At 43.4% G+C, this 20,278-nt stretch overlaps 1 protein-coding gene across 3 annotated transcripts in view; it reads right to left on the reverse strand.

The window, feature by feature from the left end:
• Positions 1-4,373: 4,373 nt before the first annotated feature.
• BBS4 (Bardet-Biedl syndrome 4) overlaps positions 4,374-20,278 on the reverse strand; it is a 56,488-nt gene continuing 40,583 nt past the window's right edge. For 2 of the 3 annotated variants that reach the window (XM_047863693.1, XM_047863694.1), the window contains 10 exons: positions 15,679-15,732; positions 14,246-14,373; positions 11,372-11,426; positions 10,343-10,411; positions 9,219-9,371; positions 8,945-9,116; positions 7,283-7,352; positions 6,527-6,668; positions 5,804-6,005; positions 4,374-5,296 (listed from right to left, as the gene is read on the reverse strand). In XM_047863693.1, the coding sequence (XP_047719649.1) occupies positions 5,187-5,296; positions 5,804-6,005; positions 6,527-6,668; positions 7,283-7,352; positions 8,945-9,116; positions 9,219-9,371; positions 10,343-10,411; positions 11,372-11,426; positions 14,246-14,373; positions 15,679-15,732 (1,155 nt within the window). In that variant the 3' untranslated portion in view covers positions 4,374-5,186. Of the gene's footprint in view, positions 5,297-5,803; positions 6,006-6,526; positions 6,669-7,282; positions 7,353-8,944; positions 9,117-9,218; positions 9,372-10,342; positions 10,412-11,371; positions 11,427-14,245; positions 14,374-15,678; positions 15,733-18,837; positions 20,122-20,278 lie in introns of those variants that run through there. The other variant, XM_047863695.1, reaches the window with a different exon arrangement.

A 20,278-nucleotide genomic window follows, 5' to 3' on the forward strand; every position in this document is an offset into this window, starting at 1 on the left:
ATACTGCACCTTTTTCCACAGATGCCATTTGTCAAGTTGATGCCACCTTCTATTCCTGATTTGCTGGGGTTTTATGATGGCTTTTTAAAAGTTGCTTTTTGGGGCGCCTGGGTGGCTCGGTCGGTTAAGCGTCCGACTTCGGCTCAGGTCATGATCTCGCGGTCCGTGAGTTCGAGCCCCGCGTCGGGCTCTGTGCTGACAGCTCAGAGCCTGGAGCCTGTTTCAGATTCTGTGTCTCCCTCTCTCTGACCCTCCCCCGTTCATGCTCTGTCTCTCTCTGTCTCAAAAATAAATAAACATTAAAAAAAAAAAATTAAAAAAAAAAAAAAAAAAAAAGTTGCTTTTTCTGTATCTACCGAAATTGTGTGACTTTTCTATTTTGTTAACACATGAAACTACTTTTTCAAATATTAAACCAAGAGTTTTAACTTCCTGGGATAACCCCAACTCAGTCGTGATGTACGTAGTTACCTTTTTATATATTGCTGGATTTGATGCACTAGTACTGATTTGCTATTAAGGACTTTTGTACCTATGTTCATGCAGAATGGCCTGCAGTTTCCTTATTCTGTAATGTCTTTGTCCAGTTTTGATATCAGGGTTATACTGGCCTCATAAACAAGTTGGGAAGTTTTCGCTCCTATTTTCTAAAAATTTTTGTCAAGTTGGATTTAATACAATTTACCAGCTAAATCATCTGGGCCGAGTTTGCTTCAGGTAAGTTTTGATTTATAAATTCAGTTTCTTGAATAGGACTTTTAAAAAAATTTTTTTTAATGTTTATTTTTGAGACAGAGAGAGACAGAGCATGAACGGAGGAGGGGCAGAGAGAGGGAGACACAGAATCTGAAACGGGCTCCAGGCTCTGAGCTGTCAGCACAGAGCCCGATGCGAGGCTCGAACCCACGAACCGTGAGATCATGACCTGAGCCGAAGTTGGATGCTTAACCGACAGAGCCACCCAGGTGCCCCTTGAATAGGACTTCTAAGGTTTTACATTCCCTCATTTCAATTTCGGTAAGTTATTTTTCAGATTTTGTTGTATACAAGTTGTCTGTTTTGTTCTAAAATTGTTCCTATTCCTTGATCTTTCTCTCATCCATACTATCTGTAGTGCTGTTCCCTCTTATTGGTGATTTGTCTCTTTTCTTCCTTCATTAGTTTAGCTGTGGTTTTGTTGTTGCTTTCTTATTTTTTGAGAGGGAGAGAGGGAGAGACAAAATCCGAAGCAGGCTCCACACTGTCATCGCAGAGCCTGACATGGGCTTGATCTCACAAACCATGAGATCATAAACTGAGCAGAGATCAAGTGTCTGTCACTTAACCGACTGAGCCACCCCAAGTGCCCCTTGTCATTTTTTTTCCCCACAAACTTTTGGCTTTGTAGATTTTTAATATTTGTCTACTCTTATTTCGGGTATATTTTGCTCTTTTCCTAGCTTAAGGTAGGAACCTCTACCACTGATTTTCTACCTTTCTCTTCCGATAGAAGCATTTACAACTATAAGATTCCCTGTAAGCACTGCTTTTAGCTGAATCCCACAAATTGTGATTTGTTTTCATTGTAAAAGTATTTTCTCTTTTGATTTCTTTCTTGGCTTGTGAGTTAGTGTGTTTAGCTTCAAAATATTTAGGGGTTTTCTAAACATCTTGTTAATTTCTAATAGAATTTCACTGTGGTCAACATATTGTGTAAATTTCAGTCTTTCGACTCTGAGACCTGTCATGTGGCCCAGCACATGCTCTGTCCTGCTGAATGCACTATGTGCAGGGTCTAGTGTTCTCTAAATGTCAGTTAGGTCAAGGTGGTTCATGTGTACTTTTACACTTCCTAATTGTAACAACTGCGGAAAGAGGGAGTGCCAGCATATCCAACTATGACTGGGGATTTAATTTAGTTTTTACTTCATGTATTTTGAAGCAATGCTGTTAAGTGCATATACTATATATGTTTCTTCTACTGAATTGAGCGGTTTTATGAAATGTCCCTCTTTATTTTTGGTAATGCTCCTGGGTTTGAAATCTCTTTATCTGGCATCAATATAGCACTCTGGACTTAGGCCTATAGCTTGAGATACGACGTTCTCCATCCTTTCGCTTTCAGTGGCAGATAGCTGGGTTTATCCTTTCTTTACTCTTCAATTGGAATGTTTAGTCCAAGTACTTTTTTTAGTCTAATTACATTTTAATGTAATTGTGGACATGATTGAATTTACATTTAACATTTTGCTATTTATTTTTTTCTTTGTTCCCTTTTTTGTTCCTCTATTCTTCCTTTCCTGCCCGTTAGTGGTGAGGAGGGTGTTAATTGAATATTTTTTAAAATATTTTTTCTCTCACCTTTTTAGCTATAATTCTTTGCATCTTTTTAATGGTTGCTCTAGGCATCCTTAACGTTTCACAAACTATTAGGAATAACTTTGTACCACATCATGGAAGATATAAAAACCTTTTTCACTCATTGAGTTTCATGTACCCGCCCTTCCTTTAGTTACATTTATGTTAAACCTCACAATATAATTTTTTGCTTAGAACAGTCACAGTATTTTTTTTTTTAATGTTTACTTATTTAGGCAAGAGAGAGGGAGAGAGAGAATCCCAAGCAGGCTCCTGGCTGTCAGTGTGGAACCCGATGTGGGGCTTGATCTCATGATCCGTGAGATCATGACCTGAGCCGAAATCAAGAGTCGGATGCTTAACTGAGCCACTCAGCTGCCCCAGTCACAGTATTTTTAAAAAAATTAAACCAAGATAGTGCTTTATATTTACCCACTACACTTGTTATCTGTGGAGGACTGATCAACATGAGCTACTCTGCCATTATCGGATAATGATTCTTCCTTAAAAACAAAATGACTGTAATCTTATATTCCAAAGTTTTGTACTAATACTATTCAGTAAAAAGGGCACTTTTCCCATTGCTAGTTCATACCTATACTTTCAAGCCATCTAAAACCATGTCTGTATTTTGTGACCATGTACTTTGCCTCATTTTCCTAATTCTGTGAAAAATTATGACAAGAGCAACTCCCACAACTAGAGATCGGAAAAGCTCCTTTCTCACAGAGAGAGAAACTGCAAACCCACATGCACAAAAGGTTGGGCAGGTGTAACCTAGTACAGCTGACCCCTGAACAACTTGGGTTTAAACTGCACAGGTCCACTTACATGTGGATTTTTTTTTTTTCAGTAAATACATTGGAAAGGTTTTTTTTGAGGTTTATGGCAATTTGAGAAAACTTAGATGAACCATGTAGCCTAGAAATATCAAAAAAAAAAAAAGAAAAAGGTATGCCACGAAGGCATGGATAACGCTTAAAAAAAGCAGGAGCTTTGCATCGGAGTTCAAATCCTGATCCTGCCACTTACCTTGGAAAATTCATTTTGCATCTCCCAACCTCAGCTTCCTCCTTTATGGAGTGGGGATGACAGTATCTTGGAAGGGTTCCATGTGACCATTCCCTTCCTGAACCTTTTCTTACTTGGCCTTCCCCAACACCACTCTCCTGGCTTTGTCTCTTCTATCACTGTCACAATACGGTTTCCCATCTTGGGTCCCCCATCCTCGCTTTCCCTGGGGGCTCCTTTCAAATCTGTGCTTTCAGCTAGAGCCCAAATTAAATTACTCCTGCACCTTGATCTTCAAGCCAGATTTCACATCTGAAATCTATTCCAGTGTCTAGTGTCACCATCTGGAGGTCTCAAAGATAAACACGTCTAAAACTAGACCCCATAAGCCTCCACTGGTGTCCCCCGTATTCCTCCTCCCTGGTTTATGGAACTCTCCCAGCAGTGGATGCCCTTCTGACAGTCCTCTTAACCTGCTACATCCAGTCCCCAATAGTATTCTACTGATTTCACTTCCTAAACTCTAAGCCCCCTCACCTCTACTCCATCTCTCAGTTCATACCCTAATCATTTCTCACCAAGACCTTTTCATTCATGGGCACAAGAGACTACACACTGATACAAAAGTGAGCTTTCTCAGCTGCTCATGGTATAAATCCTGGTTCTTCCACATACCAGCTGCGTGGGCCAGGGCATTGCTTCTGACACCTTGGTGTTTACTTCTGAGATACGAGAACTGAAGAGTTTCCCCGCTCACTTAGCCGCTGCTTCAATGTCAAAACAGACAGAGTCATAACATAAAAAACTCCATAGTTTGGTTTGGCAATAGGTGTCCTCACCTTTAAATTATGGTAATTATAGGACACTTCAAGTGCAAAATGGGGACTGGCCCTCAAGCAAATTGCTGGCGTACCATCCGTCGGGGCTGCTGCAGCAGAAGCTATGTTCGTACTACACAGGAACTTGGCCTTGAGGTTCCTTCTCTAGTTTCAAACTAGTTTTGGAAGTAAGACTGTGATCATAGGTTCTTTTAAGAAGTTTTTATTGTGATCTCTTATTTTTATACCTAAGTTAACAACTTTTCCCAAAGGGATGATGATACATAATCTTTATTCTAAAAAGGACATATAATGAATTGATAGCATCTGGCCAGTAGTATCATTGATGGTCTTAAATAAAAATTAGTTAAGAAGCTCTTCTTTTCCTTTTAATCGCTGGTGCTGATACCAGACCAGCCCTTCACTCCTACTTATCACAGTGACATGATCTGACTCCACACTCTGACCTCACTCAAGAACAAGCCACAGGGCCTTGTTCTGGATTCCCCTGGACAAGCATAGCTGGAATATTCAACCTCAATATACAGAGGTTTTTTTCATCATTTTTCCCCTTAAATTTAGAGTGTTAGAGCTGGATTATTAATCCAAGATTTGTTTACTTTGGAGGCTGCCATGCCCCCCAGTCTGAAGACCATCTCAGCTAAGCCAAGGCTTCATCATAACAGAGCTAATGAGTAGAGGTCTGTCTCAGACTTTCCTTCCGCAAAGGAAGGAGGAAGTCATCCAGGAGATGACAGTCATTTCAGAAGCAAACAGCATCACGTGCCCTGCTGGCTCTTGAAGCTACAAACACAGAGCCGTGAGCCCTGCTCTTTGGTCCCGGCTGACGGGGCTGATGAGAAGCTGCTAGGCCTCAGGCTCCTTGGGGTCATCACAACACATCCTGCGGTCCTTGGTGCCCAGGGAACACACTGGTGTCCGTGCTGCCTGTGTCGCGTGACCTTTCCTAATCTGCTACATCCTCACCAGAGAAACCTATAGTCCGGGGTCATCCTACTCCTATTTTTCTCTTATTTGTGCAGATGCTTCATTTGGATGTGCTTCCACAGTGGGCTGTGGCTCCAGAGGCAGAGATGGTGGCTTTGTGAGATGGGATGTTCCTCCAGCACCTAGCAACAAAACAAACAGCTTGAATTCTCAGTTCCACGGTTCTTGAAGAAATCACATTGTCAAATTTCAAAAAGAAACCCTGTATCTTTGAGGACCAGCGGGGACTGTGACGTATCTTTGCAGCTATGAAGTTAGACCATCGCTAAGAAAGCAACGGTCAAGTTTGCCTTCAATGACTCACTGAAAAAATCTTTAATTACCTGCACCATGCTGACTTATGCGATCTTGCTTTAATTGTCACTGCTTTAGCAGAACAGAAGGTGCTGTCATGTATTTCTAAACTTGAATACTGTAAACCTCTGACTAAGCCTGTTCCCTCCGACACAACTTGCCTTAAGGAAGCAAGTGCCAATTTGGCCAGCATATGGCTTCTTCCCCTTCTAGGAATACTACTTGGACGTGTTCTGAATCTGAGAAGTGTCAGCCTCACTTAAAGCTGTCATCTCTCGCTGGCACATGCAGCTTGTACCCACGAGGATTCCATGGAGCTGTGCGCAGCCTCCTACCTGAGGGGAGCTTCCCGTATGCAGCTGCTGAAGACATTGCCTGTCCTAGGGCTTGATTAGAGCCCAGAGGCTGCTGGAGACTGGCAGCTTTGCTAGTTGAAGTGGTCCGGTGCTTTGACTTGGTGTCTTTAACTGGTTTCGTCCAGACCAGTGCCTCCCCGACCTGGAGGGCAGCTCCCAGCTTCTGGGCCATGTCCACCATCTTGTCCCCACATGGGAAGAAAAAAGAGTCACAGAGAGGACCGGCAGAGTGAAGCCTACCCACCTCTTCCACCAGGGAGTGCAGGTGAAATCATGTCTAACGGTACTAGTATTTGAGAGAGAAAGTATTTATTGCAAGGAAATCATTCTCAAACAGCAGAGAATACAGACTGCCCTTAGTGGACGGCAAGGGAGCACATATAGGATCTCAAAACCTAACAATTCAAGTTTGGTGCCTTACAGAGCTCAACTCCTGCCTTTCCCACATGAGGAGAAGTGAGGAGAAGCTGCAAAGAGACAGAGACCTCACATCAGTTGTATTATCAATAACATAACTCCGTAAGCCTGAACTTCCTCTTACTATTTTCTTCTAGGGAAGTTTTTTCTCAGGATGTTCCTAATTGGAGATTTCATGCTGCCAGGAACATCAGAGCCAAAATGGCCATAAACCTATAGAATACCTGATATCTGGATTATTTGCGCTTCATTCAGAAGCCTCCCAGGAGCTAATAAAAGACATACCTCGGCGTCAAATTCCAGAGAGCTGCTGTCCTGCAGCAGGTGGACCTTCTTCTCCATCTCCTGATACTGAGCCAGGGCACCCTGCTTCTCGCCCTGGTTGTACAGCAGCACAGCATAGTTGAGGTTTACTAACGGGTTACACCTGTGGCAAACGGATTCCGTGGGGCTCAGGCTCTGCAACCAGTGGTCATTCAGAGATCCCTCTCGTTACACAAAAAACAAAAACTGGTTACATAGACATTTCTCTATTCCACAGCAAGGTAAGAACACGCGTGCCGTGTGGACCTTTGGAGAAGCATCAAGGAAGTAACTGCCCAACCAGCAGAGCAAGAGGTATTGGGACCAAGTGTGATGTCTCAGCCCTCAACGGAGGCCACCAGGTCAGGTTTGAAAAGGGGATCCCTACCCTGCTGCCTGGCAGATGCCAGCAGAATAAATCCCAGGAGAGTTAAGTTGATCTTAAACTAAGTCCAGAGTCCTATCTGATATTCCAGCTAGCCCATGGCTATCAGCACCCGAAGCCCACTGCCAGCTCCTGGAAACATTTTCTCAGAAAGAGCCAGTGTCTGTTCCCGCTGAGCCACCGTGTGCTTAAGGACCACATCCTTCTGCAGTCAGGCCCCCCCCACTGACCCCCAGAGCAGGCATCTGGGCCGCTGCACAACCGCCCCGCACGCCCCAACTGGGCTATGGCGCCACCTGGTGGCTTCTGAGAGTCCGACCCGCCCCAGTACCACTCCTGACGGAGCAGCTTACTTATCCAGGCGGACGGCTTCCTCGTAGGCTCTCTTGGCGTTCTCTGGGTCTTCCAGATTGGTCAGAGCCACTGCAACAAAGAAAGTGGGCACTGTGACTGGGGAGCCCCGTGTGGAAAACAAAAGGAATGTTTCAAGACCACAGTTCATTCAACCCCCAAACTGAACTCCTCCTTTGCCGTCTCGGCTCCTTGGCACGACCACCTTCGGTCACTCAGCTTAGATGCCCGGTGTCACCTGCTTCGATGGTGTCTCTCCACAGTCAGTAGCCAAGTCCTGCAAATCCTGTTTTTTGTACTTTTCTTTACTGACACTGCCCTTGTTCAGATGCAAATTGTTTCAGGCTTTCCATTTCTTCCCCACAGCAATGTCCCCACCTGCCTCCATCCACTTTGCCACCAAGCTGCCAGGAGTCTTCCTGCCTTACAAACAAATCTGACTGTGTCACACCACCCTACTTAAGAATCCATTACCCACAACCATGATCTTTATAAACGTTTGTATAGCAACAGAACACACTCTCCTTTGTAATCAGCATTTTCTGGAAACCTGATGTATAAAACAAAGAAAAACAGAGCTGTTTTGAAAGCCAGGCCCACCCGACCTCCCCACCAAGCTACACACTCAGCTCTCCTGGACACTTAAGAGAAGATCTAGGAATACGGTTGGAAAACCTTGGCCTCTAGGATAAAAGGCCAGAGTGCCAGCATTCTTCTCCTGCCCGCCCCCCACTTCATGTGGCCCTAGACCAGCTTTCCTGACTCCTCCCCCACTACACCACACAACACGACCGCCTACTCGCCGCAGGACACATGGTGCAGCCATGGCTGCACGCCTTTGTTCCCACGACGGCCGAGCCAGTGAGTTCCAGCTTAGCCTTCAAACTGCAGCGTGAAGGACAGCTCTAGTTTGGGAGTTAGAAGTGTCGCTCATGCCTTACAGTAGGGCTGTCTGTTCACAGAACTGAGCTCGCTTTGTATTCAGGCAACCCCCAATTAACCACCATTCAATTTGCTTTTGCAACCGTTCTCTGATAAATAAGTTCCCCACAATAATAATAACAACCACCACCACCTGTCAACGGGAATAAGGAAACTGCTTTTGGGCTCACACTTAGTAAGTCCAGTGGAGAAATACCCCCAGAAAGAATATTATCAGTACTTCAACGTTATAGTAACACTCACATTAATAATAGGCCAATGATACAGTGACAACAAAACCAATAGCTACTAGTCACTGGTTATTTATTACATAATCTTCCCTCTCTACTAGAAATCCAGTAAGTAGTGGAAATGGGACCCTTCCTAAAGCCCAAGCTCTTAACACTAGATGGTATCTGGAATTTATAGCTAGACTCTCACTCTTTTTCTCCACCCCTCCTCTTTATATAAATGAATTGTCAGCCAAGGGAAAACCACTGGTAACAGATGAACTAGGGATGATCTTGATTTAACCTGTTGGTCTCTGAGTGAAATGCCTGCAGGCTAGAAGCAACTAGCTATTCTGTCATCTTTTTCAGGCTTTAGGACACTAATCTAAATTCCTGTGGGATCTGTGAGGCAGTGGCTTCTATGGGACATTTAACCACTGGCCTCTTATGATTCTAAGTCATTTTCCCTCCTCACAAACCACGGAGGGGGTTTTCCATCTAAGTGTCTCTTACCAGCCAAAAGCATGTAGAGCTCCCCCATCTTTGGCTGGAAGTTGATGGCCGCGCTGAGGAAATGGAAAGCTGACGCATACTGCTGCATTGTCAAGTGGACAAGGCCCAAGTTATACAGAATCTTCCAATCAAAGGGTGCCAAGTAGTTGGCTCGTTTCAGGCAGCTGATAGCCTGCAGGAGAGATGGGACACGAGATGAGAGGCCAGGGTAGGCCCAGCAGACCCAGTAACTTGTGTGTATGAACATGAACAAGGAAGGTGGGGAGACACTCACTGCCACATATTTCTTCTTGCCAAAGAAACACATTCCGATGTTGTTCCAGAGTGGAGGACTTTCTGGAACGGCACAAGCTACAACTCTGTACTTGGTGAGGGCAACATCAAAGTCCCCGTGGGTCTGCATCATGCTGCCTGCTGCCAAAATGGCCTGCAAACACAGGACATGGACAACTTGTAATTCAGCCGTTCCCAAAAGGCTATAGTGGTGAAGCAGACATTCTGGGTATAGGTACTCAACAGGGTACTTCTTCCAGGGACACAAAAGGTATATTTAAGCTACTGGGATAAATGCTGATGAGGAATGTCCCTGCACCTCACCGTGGCTTTCTCCAGCACAGTCCAGAAAAAGAAAAGAGAAAATGTCAGTGACCCTACTTGGCTCATTTGTTTCCTACTTCTGGTCAAGGAAGTCAACATTTCAGAGTCAAAGCCCTTTGAGGAAAAACAGCCTTTAATCTGCCCCCTGAACTCCCTACGTGGTACCCCAAGTGCTCTAGACAATTCAGAAACTCCTGTCTTTGACCACTGAAGGTACAGCTCCTTTGGCCACCGGACAGGATGAGCAAGCTTCAGGCGTCATCAGGCTGGCCCTTGCATTTGTCCAAGGAAAGGTGTCAAGGTGGGTAGCTGACGGAGTTAACACGCCTTCTATGATTTCTCAGACAGGACGAGTCTGTGTCTGACATCAAACCCGTTCAGCTGCATCTCCCTCCATCATGTTCATCTTCTACTCGATCTTCTCAGCTCCAGAGTTGTACCTGGACGAGAGTTGTCATCGCCAGTCCATTAAGAATCCAGAAGTTACGTCACCAGAATGACCTCTGACGGCAGTCGTGGAGGCTTTGCTCACTCCCTAAGCAGCACACAAACCTCACCAGCACTACGACCTCATTCTCTGCAGAAGTTACAGGCCTGTTATAACACGTGCTCTTTTAGAAAACAAAAGCAGAGCGCTAACGTTTTACAACATCTTCAGATAAGAAGGGCCATATCTATTTAAAACTTTTCTAAGGAAAAGGTAGTTTCTCAGGTATCCAAAATGCTCTCTAGGGCCAGATCGCCCCTGGCAGCAGTGGGAGCATCTGAGTAAAGGCTTTGGGGTTTGACGGCCTGCAATACCTTGTAGTTGGTAGGGTCATAGGTCAGTGCATTTCCAAGATGTTCGAATGCCTTCTGGTAAATGCCGAGCTTGGAGAAAAAGCAAACCAGAGAATTACATCAGGGGGAGATGGCAGTTAAGGAGTCTGGCCAACCACACCCTGAACAGAAACACACTGACATTCTGAGTTCTCATGATTAAAAAAAAAAAAAAAAAAAAAAAGCAGCTACAGATACCAGATAAAAAAAGAAAACTAAAAATCCCCTTATTTGTTGATTTGTCCCCTGATAAGGTCAAAGTATCTATCTGCCAGGAACCACCTCTGCCATGCTTTGCACACTAATGCCTCTTGGCAGGAAAGGGGCTGGTTAGCCTCATTCCCCTGGGGCCAACCTCCCAAGCCAAAGCCAGGAAGGCCTAGGGTTAAGCTCCTGATTCCTTTTAAAGAAAAACAAAACAGCCAGAAAGGCCACCACAGAGGCATAGCTGGAGGAGCAGCTGAGCAGGGAACTTGGGGAGTTCATGGGGGCAGGACAGGGACAGACCCTCAGGGATCCCTGGGCCTCGGATCCGCAGGCTGATACAGAGAAGTGGAGGCGCTAAAAAGATGCCATTTGTGCTCAGGAAAACACGGAGGGGACAGGAGACTTCTTATTCGAGACAGTGTTTTGCCTTCTCATTCCTGTAAGATCCGGCTGGGAAGGAGGGGTGGAAACAGACTCTGCCCCAAAGCCCGTTGGCCAGCGCCAACCTGCATCAGGCTTTCTCCCCCCAGCAACACCATGCCGGCCCCACTGACCGGTCATTTCTCATAAATGCTCTTTCCTTAAATGGGTAAGTAGCCTCAAGCAGGCTTATTTGCTTCTGATTTGAATGCAGAAAAGTACTTCCTTTAAGCAGATAAAAAATATCAGATGCAGAGAGTAAGGTTCACATGACCGTTAGGAAGATGTGTTAAAGTAAAATCAAAATTCAGGGAAACCACAATCCACACACATCCAAAAGCATTTCTAACACCAGTGCACGAATGAGTAAAGGGTTCTCATTACCTGTAAGTAGAGTAATCCCAAAGTCGTAAGAAGTTCTGTATTCTCTGGTGAGAACCTGCAACACAGATCGGTGCTCAGAGGGAAACTAGATGCGTACAAGACACACCAGGACACCTGCACAGTGACGTGCCCTCACGAGCAGTGGCGGACACTTTTTGCCTCCTCCTCCCCATGACCATTCCCGAAGTCCTTTGGGAATTTCCTTCTAAAGTAGGTTATCTCAACCCTGGCTACAGGGTGGACTGCTCAGCAAGAAAGAAATGGGACTTAGCATCCAGACTCCTTTCAGGATCTTTCTCCTTAGGGCCAAAGTCCTAAGAAGAACTTATAGAATATTCTCTGTGACGGTCCTGATTATACTGATATAATTAAAGACCGATTCTCCATAAATCAAGTCAGTCTAGAAAACAACACAGCGACAGCCAGTTCCCTCTTGTAGGATTTTTTTTTTTTTTTTTTCTGGTCTCACTGTACTGACAATGCCAGCCAGCAGGGTTCTCTGTGTAATTTAGGATCCCAACGGCCCTAATGCTCTGCTCTCCGTATTAAACAAAAACACATACTAAAGAGCCAAACTAAACAGAAGAAGGAAGATACTCACCAGCCCTAGGAAAGAATTAGCCATTGGCTTTGGGGACTAAACACTGACTTAAGTAAAAGATTATTTGCTTTCCCAATCCCTCACTGACACTTGCCTTTATCGCAAAAGTTAAACAACACTGAGCTGAGATGTTCTGTCTATAGGACCATCAGCAGCTTCAACAGTGAAAATGGCAAAAGGCAAGGAACTGTCTCCAGCACTGGTCCCATGGAGAGACCAGAACAAGAGGGGCCAAATCCTCAACTAGAGGAAGGTTGAGCTGAACAGAGCTTACTCAGTTCAAATGGATATTTGCCCTTCACTTTCTGCCATAATAAATATCCATTTTGATCACCTCCCTCCCACAAACCAACTATGTAACTTTCATGATTCTGGTGGCATCTCCCCCCGAACTCCCCACCAAAACATGACTACCATCTCCAAAGCTATGAGTCACAGACAATGGTCTCCATTCTCAGGTTCCAAATTCTCAAGCTGTCCCCTTATTCCCTTGGGAATTTTGGTGACTTCAGTCCTTGACGAGCCACTGGAAGAATATCACCCTTAAGATTTATGTGAGCTAATCTCAAAGAGCCAACTTTAAAAGGCAGAAGTCAGCGGGGCACCTTGGTGATTCAGTTAAGCATCAACTTTTCTTCAGATCATGATCTTGTAGTTTGTGAGTTCGAGTCCCGAGTCGGGCTCTCTGCTGAAAGCTCAGAGCCTGGAGCCTGCTTTAGATTCTGTGTCTCCCTCTCTCTCTGCCCCTCCTCAACTCTCTCTCTTGAAAATAAATAAATATTTAAACAAAAAAAAATTTTTTTAAGGCAGAAGTCAGGGATCAAGGCTTCCACCCTGCCCCACAGAAGCTTAAAATATGCTACATGGATTGGGGGGAGGGGTGCCTGGCTGGCTTAGTTGAATGTTGACTCTTGATTTTGGCCTAGGTCATGATCCTAAGGGTCATGGGATTGAGACCTGCAACGTGCTCTGCACTGAGCATGGAGCCTGCTTGAGATTTTCTCTCTCCCACTCTGCCCCTCTCCCCTGCTGGTGTTCTCTCTTAAAAAAAAAAAAAAAAAAAAAAAAAAAAAAAAAAAAAGCTATGTGGGCTCCTTCCTCTAATCCCTGTAAACTTAGCTTCTTGATGACAAAAGTCTTTTGTAGCTTAAAAAACCAAGGGACTTTTATGTCTTTGTAGATATAAAATGTGGTTGAAGACAATTCAGAGAGTGTTTAACTGATACAACCAGAAAAGTGACTATCATGGTAGAAGGCAAAGGTAATTAACAGAAATCTAAGTTTAGTTCAGAGACTAATTATCAGGAATAATAGACTTTGTGGCCATGCTTCCTGTTAAGTGACCAAACAAACATGACATTTTGCTACATTTATCCTACTTAAAACAAACAAGACCCTATACAAAAAAGACAAGATAGTACATGTCCCTAGAGAAGAAATATGGAACAGCATCCTGAGAAAGCCAGTCAGTTCCATTATCAACAGGGGTTTGGCCTACCCTAATCATGTTTTAAGAACACAAGATATTGGGGAAGGGGTAGGGAGAACGCCTGGGTGGCTCAGTTGGTTAAGCGTCTGACTCCTGGTTTTGGCTCAGGTCATGATCTCAGTTTATGGGGCCAAACCCCGTGTTGGGAGAACAGAGCCTGCTTGGGATTCTCTCCTTTTCCCTCTCCCCTACTTACTCTCTCTAACAAACTTAAAAAAAAACACAAAAAACACCACAAAACATATTGGTTTCATGCTAATAAAGGCCAGATGTTTATTAGTGAGTCAGATTTCTGACCCCAATGTCCCCGGAAAAAGATCTGCTATAGAAGTGAAAAACACAATGGCAGAGTAGCAGCTGACTCCAAAATCTATGTGCTCCTTCCTCCTGAGCACATGTGTACCCACTTCCCTTGCAGCTAGTGGCCACCTCACCCTCACAAACCACCACCCCTCACCATAGCCTGAAACATGGATGCTACATTAAGTCAGCTTCACCACGCAGGTGAAGACAACAATGTAAGAAATGGTGGGTTAATAAAGAACCTGGATCCCTGACTGACCTTGGGGAGCAGAGCTGTCCAGCTAGGCTAGGCTGGCCATACTGACGGGGGAGAAGCACAAGTCTTTTTATGTAAGCAAGCCACAGGGAGCTTTTAACCTTGGCCTGAACTGTACTCTAACTCACACAACTAATAGTCACAGGAATCCATCTTAGGCTTGGGGGTTCATATGTCTGCTCCCATTTGTCTTCTCATTGCCTTAAAGAAAACAAACATACTTACTCCACTGCTTTCTTGTAGATTTCAATGGCCTTGTCCAAGTCTCCCTCCAGCAGGTGGATCTTCCCCAGCATTATGTAAGTCAAATCATGCCTGTTAAGATGTAGGGCATTGTGCAGCTGCTCTTGTGCCTAACAAGATTGATGGAGTAAAGAGAACCAAATCACTATAGGAAAGGACAATGTCTTCGTATGGCTAACGTAAAGACAGAGCTCCCCCTTTCTAACGCAGACACATCACATCTCAGCAAACAGCCCCCACTACCCAAAAAACTAAAACATACCAAAACTGCTTGCTGACAGGACAGCTGGCAACATGAGGTGTCTGCCTCTGGAGCCACTTGGGAGAGTTCATACAAGATGATTAACCTTTTTGAGTGTTTTCTCCATCTTGGTATTCATACCCATGACTCATGCCTTCATAAGTCAAAGGGATGTCTTAGTACAGAAGACAGCACTGCCCTGAACTCAGTCCCAGCTGCACCACTGACCAATTGCATTACCTTCCCCAGGGTGGACTGCATTTTCCTCACCAATATTTTGATAAATGAATGAATGGACTGTTCTCATTTATTCACTCAACATGTATCCACCAAGTATCTATTGTTCTAAGTACTAGGGATACCAGAGCTAACAAAACAAACCCCTTGCTCTGGAAGAGTTTATATCCTAACAGATATAAAGGGCTTCATTTAAGACATTCATTGATTCAACAAGTATTTACAGAAATGTCAAGTATTATATTTGCTCTGTTAGCTTTATAGTAAAATCTAAATATAATTCTCCTTCTCCTAAGTACAGGTCTGACCCAAGAACAATCTTATCTCTCCCTTGGCTCAGAATAATCTGATGAATAGAAATGTACTTGCTTGGAATATTCTCTGAGGAGAAAACTCTCCTAACCAAGCATATAACACTGTAGCTCTGCCCAGGAAACCTGAAGAAACCCACTAAAAATAAAAGTTCTCACACGGAAAATAACATTAAAAACAGAAACTCAAAATCAGATCCACTTAAAACTAAAATTCATTTCCAATGACCTCAAAAACTAAAATCAGTTGCTGTCAGAGCATAAGACTTTTAACACTTTTAACACTTCCAGACTTAAGGGTTCACTTTTTGATATCTAAGTTTTATTGAACATTTGTTTCTATACTAGTAAATTAAACTGGGGTGGAGAAGAAGAGAGAAAAGCAATTAGATTGCCATTCCCTAGTAACAGTTCTAGAGTTTGTCATTTTGTTGCTAAAATATGGGGGGAAAAACAGATGGATGAAAAATAAGAATAAATATGGGGATAAATGTACATGGCACTTTGGATTTTTACTTCTCCAAATCTCTACAAGCACTTCCTAGAAATAATACAAAACCCTCAGCGAACCCTCAGTGAAGCCCTCAGCCGAGAACTCAACCACCACCACCATTTCCATCAATTACCTTTTTGAACTGTTTCAGATAAATGTAGCAAACTCCTAGGTTATGACAGATCTCCTACACATGAAAGAAAGTAAAATATCATAGGTGTAAATTCCACAGTTACCAGCAGAATGAAACATCAGGCATCTGGGGATTGTACTGTTCAGCAAAACTTACATTTTAAATGACACAACAGGTATTTCATACCTAAATACATTTAAAAACCATTTTTTATGTTTATGAGAAAGAGAGTGTGTGCATGAGCAGGGGAGGGGCAGAGACAGGGAGAGAGAGAATCTCAAGCAGGCTCCATGCTGTCAGCACAGAGCCTGACATGGGGCTCAATCTCACAAACCTTGAGATCATGACCTGAGCTGAAATCTAGAGTCAGACACTTAACCAACTGAGCCACCCAGGCATCCCCATACTTAAATACACTTAAATACACAAAATGGACTCTTTAAAAACTCAGATTATAGGAGATAAAAGCAGAATAAACAGGTGATCTTCCTGGGTGTTTGACGTACATACCCGAGCCACTCACCCCAAGCTTTTCTTCTCAGAAGAGACTTGCCACAGCCCGTGCTCCACCCGAAGGAAATTTGTGTGTATGTATACATAAATAAATATATGTGTGTGTCAGAGTCCCTTTCCTCGTAATCCAGAATTGACTACATGATGTGGACTTGAGGACCAACAGCACCATCTGGAGGCCACTAAGACGGAATATATGTAATTGGAGCCTGACAGCTGTAGTCTACAAACCCTGGCCCACAGACCAAATGCATCCTCTGCCTTTTCTTGTAAATAAAGTTTGATTAGAACACAGCCACAATCACTTGTTACACATTGTCTACAGAACTTTCACACTAGAACTTCAGAGTTAAGTAGTTCAAAAGAGACTATATGAAGCCACAAAGCTTAAAATATTCACTAGGCCTTTTACAGAAACAGTCTGCCAACTGCTGATCTACAGAAAGAGAAAATGAAGCAGAAATGCAGAGTAGCCACCTTGGTCACTAAAAGTTTTCCAGTTCTAGTTCACTGTAAGACAAGCCTGTGTTTCCCTGACCTTGAGTTTCATAAAATCGCTGAAGTTCCCTTATGCTGAATCCCCCTTTATTTACAGTAGCTTGAGAGAAAGGAGAAAGCAAAGGTGAGGACCTTCCTGTTAGTAGTGGAGAGATGCGGAAGCACATCCAGGCCCAGAAACATCCCTGTCTGAAGAACCATGGACCCCAGAGCTCAGAGACAAATGGTTTAATAGCTTCCAAGTCTCTTAAAATAACAACAAGATAGGGAAAACTGATTGAGTACCTACTTCACATCAGGCTCTATGCCAGATGGTTTTCATATATGCATTACTATAATTTTCCCAGCAAATCTGAAATACAGGTGTAACGATTCTGATTTGATAGATAAGAAAATTGAAGCTCAGAGAGGTTAAATAGTTTGCCTAACTTAAGTCAGGAGGTGTCAGCACTAGGATTTTTCTTTCTTTTTTTAGGTCTCTCTCTCAAAAATAAAATAAAACATTAAAAAAAAATTAAAAAAAAACCAACAAAACATAGAATCACCATGGACTCCTCATTCTGTCCCAACAACCATCCAACCCATTCTCCCATCTACCCCACTAGTTTATAAAATATCAGATAGCATAACATTTCATCTACAACCTTTCAGTATGTATTTCTTTTTTTTCTTTTTAATTTTATTTATTTTGAGAGAGAGAAAGCGAGCGAGCAAGCAGGGAAGGGGCAGAGAGGAAGAGAGAGGGAGAAACAGAATTCCAAGCAGGCTCTGCACTATCAGCACAGAGCCTGACACAGGGCTCGAACTCATGAACTGTGAGATCATGACCTGTGCTGAAACCAAGAGTCAGATGCTTAACTGACGGAGCCACCTAGGAGCCCCTCAATATGTATCTCTAAAGGATAAGGTTGTTTGTTTTTTTTGACTACCCACAATACCACTATCATACTTGGAAAATAATAACTGCTCATATCAGATACTGATTTATGTTTAATAAACATAAAACCCATAAATGTCTCACAAACACACAATTTTTTCCCTTAAATCACAATCCAAATAACGTCTACACACGGCAAAGCACTGGGACCCGAACTCAGGCTTGCCTACAAAACTTGCATACTTTCCCCTTTATCACGTAACAATGTACACACAGAGCTAGAAAAAGAAGAAATGCATCTGTGCTTGTCTTTTAAATGTCCTGAAAGCTAACTAACCCCCAACTCTTTAAAATAATTTTCAGGGTGCCTGGGTGCTCAGTTGGTTAAGCATCTGACTCTTGATTTTGGCTCAGATCATTATCTTGTGGTTCAAGAGTTCGAGCCCCCCACCGGGGCTGTACAAAGCCTGCTGGGATTCTCTCTCTCTCCCTCTCTCTCTCTGCCCCTCCCATGCTCTCTCTCAAAATAAGTAAAATGAACTTAAACGAAAGTAGAAAATCATTTGCCATAGATATTACTTGAGAAGGCAGCAGCAAAAGGCCTTAAACTGACAACAAAGGAAATTTGAGAAGGAAAACAGAATAATAGTTAAATCATGTGTTTCACAGAATGAGGGAATCCAGCAGACATCCTGCAAAAGGCAGCTGGTACAGTGGAAAAATGATAGGCCTAAAGCCAGGAATCTCAGAGTCCAGGCCTGAATTCTAGCTCTGGTTCTGCCACCACCTCACTGTGCCCCCTTGAACAAGTCACTCCATCTAGCCAAAGCCTCAGCTTCTCACTCCCTCAGCCCAATCGGGTAAATTCTCCCTACTTAACAAAGCTGTTCCAGAAGTCAAAGGAGGTAACAGCAGGAGGAACTATTATCCCCCTGTTGCAGCTGGACTGTGGTATAAAGTAGGGCCACAGGAACTCACATAGCAAGTAGGACACAGAGGAGCAGCTCGGGGCATGACTACCTCTCCTGGTGCCAATGGAATGGTCATCCCAAGTGGTCAGTAATACCAAATGAGCTCTTTCAACCAACTGGAAGGATTAGCAGATACTCTCCATTCCTCCTGTGTGACTCTGAGCTCTCGTTTCACTTTGTCCCGATCTTCCTCTATCGGTTCTTTTCCTCTTCAGCTCAGCCCTTCAACACTTTTCCCTGGGTTCCGCCCTCAGCTCTCCGAAGAGTGATCTCATCCAATTTCATGCTTGTAGTCATTACCTTTACACTCTTGACTCCAAAATGTACATCTCTAGCCCAGAACACTGGAGCTTCAGACTTCTATATCCAGCCATGCACTGGACATGTCTCCATTTAGATGCCCTACTGGAAGCAAAAACTCATCAAGTCTACAATGTTAAAGACAGGATTTAGCTCTGTTTGGTTATCATCCTCCTCTCTTTCTTCCTGTATTTCCTATTCTAGCTGATTGTTCCATAACCCACCAATCCACCTGTGCGTCTCTGAGACCCAGCCCAGTGCCTGGCACGTAGCAAACATTCGTGTGTTGAAAGAATGACTAAATGAAGGAGTAAATGAATTATCCTTCATCTGCAGCTTCACTTTGGCCTTTAGCTATAAAATAGTTGGTGGCATTTGTCTTCAGACCTATGGAAGTGACCAAGAAACTGGAATTTTTTGAAAATAATGGTGTCATAAGAACTGCAGAGGAAATCTATGCTAACTCTCCGTACGAATCAATCTAATCCTTCACACATACATATTTCTTTCCAAGAATCATCACTGTTGGGGAAAAAACCAACAGCACAAGAAAGAAGAACCAAAATAAAGAGAGGAAGCAAAAGGTAATTCTGGAAAGCAGAACAAAACTTCAAGAGTCAGAGACATGGAGAGGCTATTGCAAGAAGACAAAAGACAAAGTTCTTAGAAATTAAAAATATAATTACTGACATAAAAAATAACTGAATGGATAAGATAATAACAGAATGTGAATAGCTAACAACAAAAATGATCTGGAGAATAGGATTCAGGAAATGTCCCTGAATGTAGAGCAAAATGACAAAAAGCGGGACTATGTGAGATGCAAGTGAAGAGACACAGAGAACAAGTACAGAACACCTTTAATACAGTGGAAAACAGTGTGGCAGATGCCACTCGTTAATACCCACTCTCCTCATTTTCGTTACTAACAGACCCTAATTTTGTTCAGAGTGTCAATGTGTCCAACGAAAAAACTACATTTCCCAGTCTTCCTTAAAAGGGGGATAGTTGATATGACACAAGTGGCAGTATTTTGGGGATTTTTGGGAAAGCTGTGCTTTCCTAATACAGGCTATATCTTTTTCTCTTCGTTGCTTGTTTTTTCTCTCTGCCTGGAATGATGACGTGATGTTGGAGCTGCAGTAGACGTCTTATGACCATGAAGAAAAAACCTCAGCTTTGACGTCCTTGGACCACCCAGTCAATGTTGGCAACTACTTACCTGGTATATGTTTCATGACAAAAAATAAACCCCTAATTGGCAAAGCCAATGTTCCATCAAAATTTCTGTTGCAGTTACAATCCCTAACAAAGAAACAATGGAGGAGAAGAAAATCAAAGAACTACTCAAAGAAAATGTCCCTGACCCAAAACAGGGCAAGGATCTTCAGAGTGAAAGCCAACTAAGTGTCCACAGATGGGGATGGGGGGGGAGGGGTAA

The sequence above is a fragment of the Prionailurus viverrinus genome, chromosome B3 (genome assembly GCF_022837055.1).
Source record: "Prionailurus viverrinus isolate Anna chromosome B3, UM_Priviv_1.0, whole genome shotgun sequence".
Classification (NCBI taxonomy): domain Eukaryota; kingdom Metazoa; phylum Chordata; class Mammalia; order Carnivora; family Felidae; genus Prionailurus; species Prionailurus viverrinus.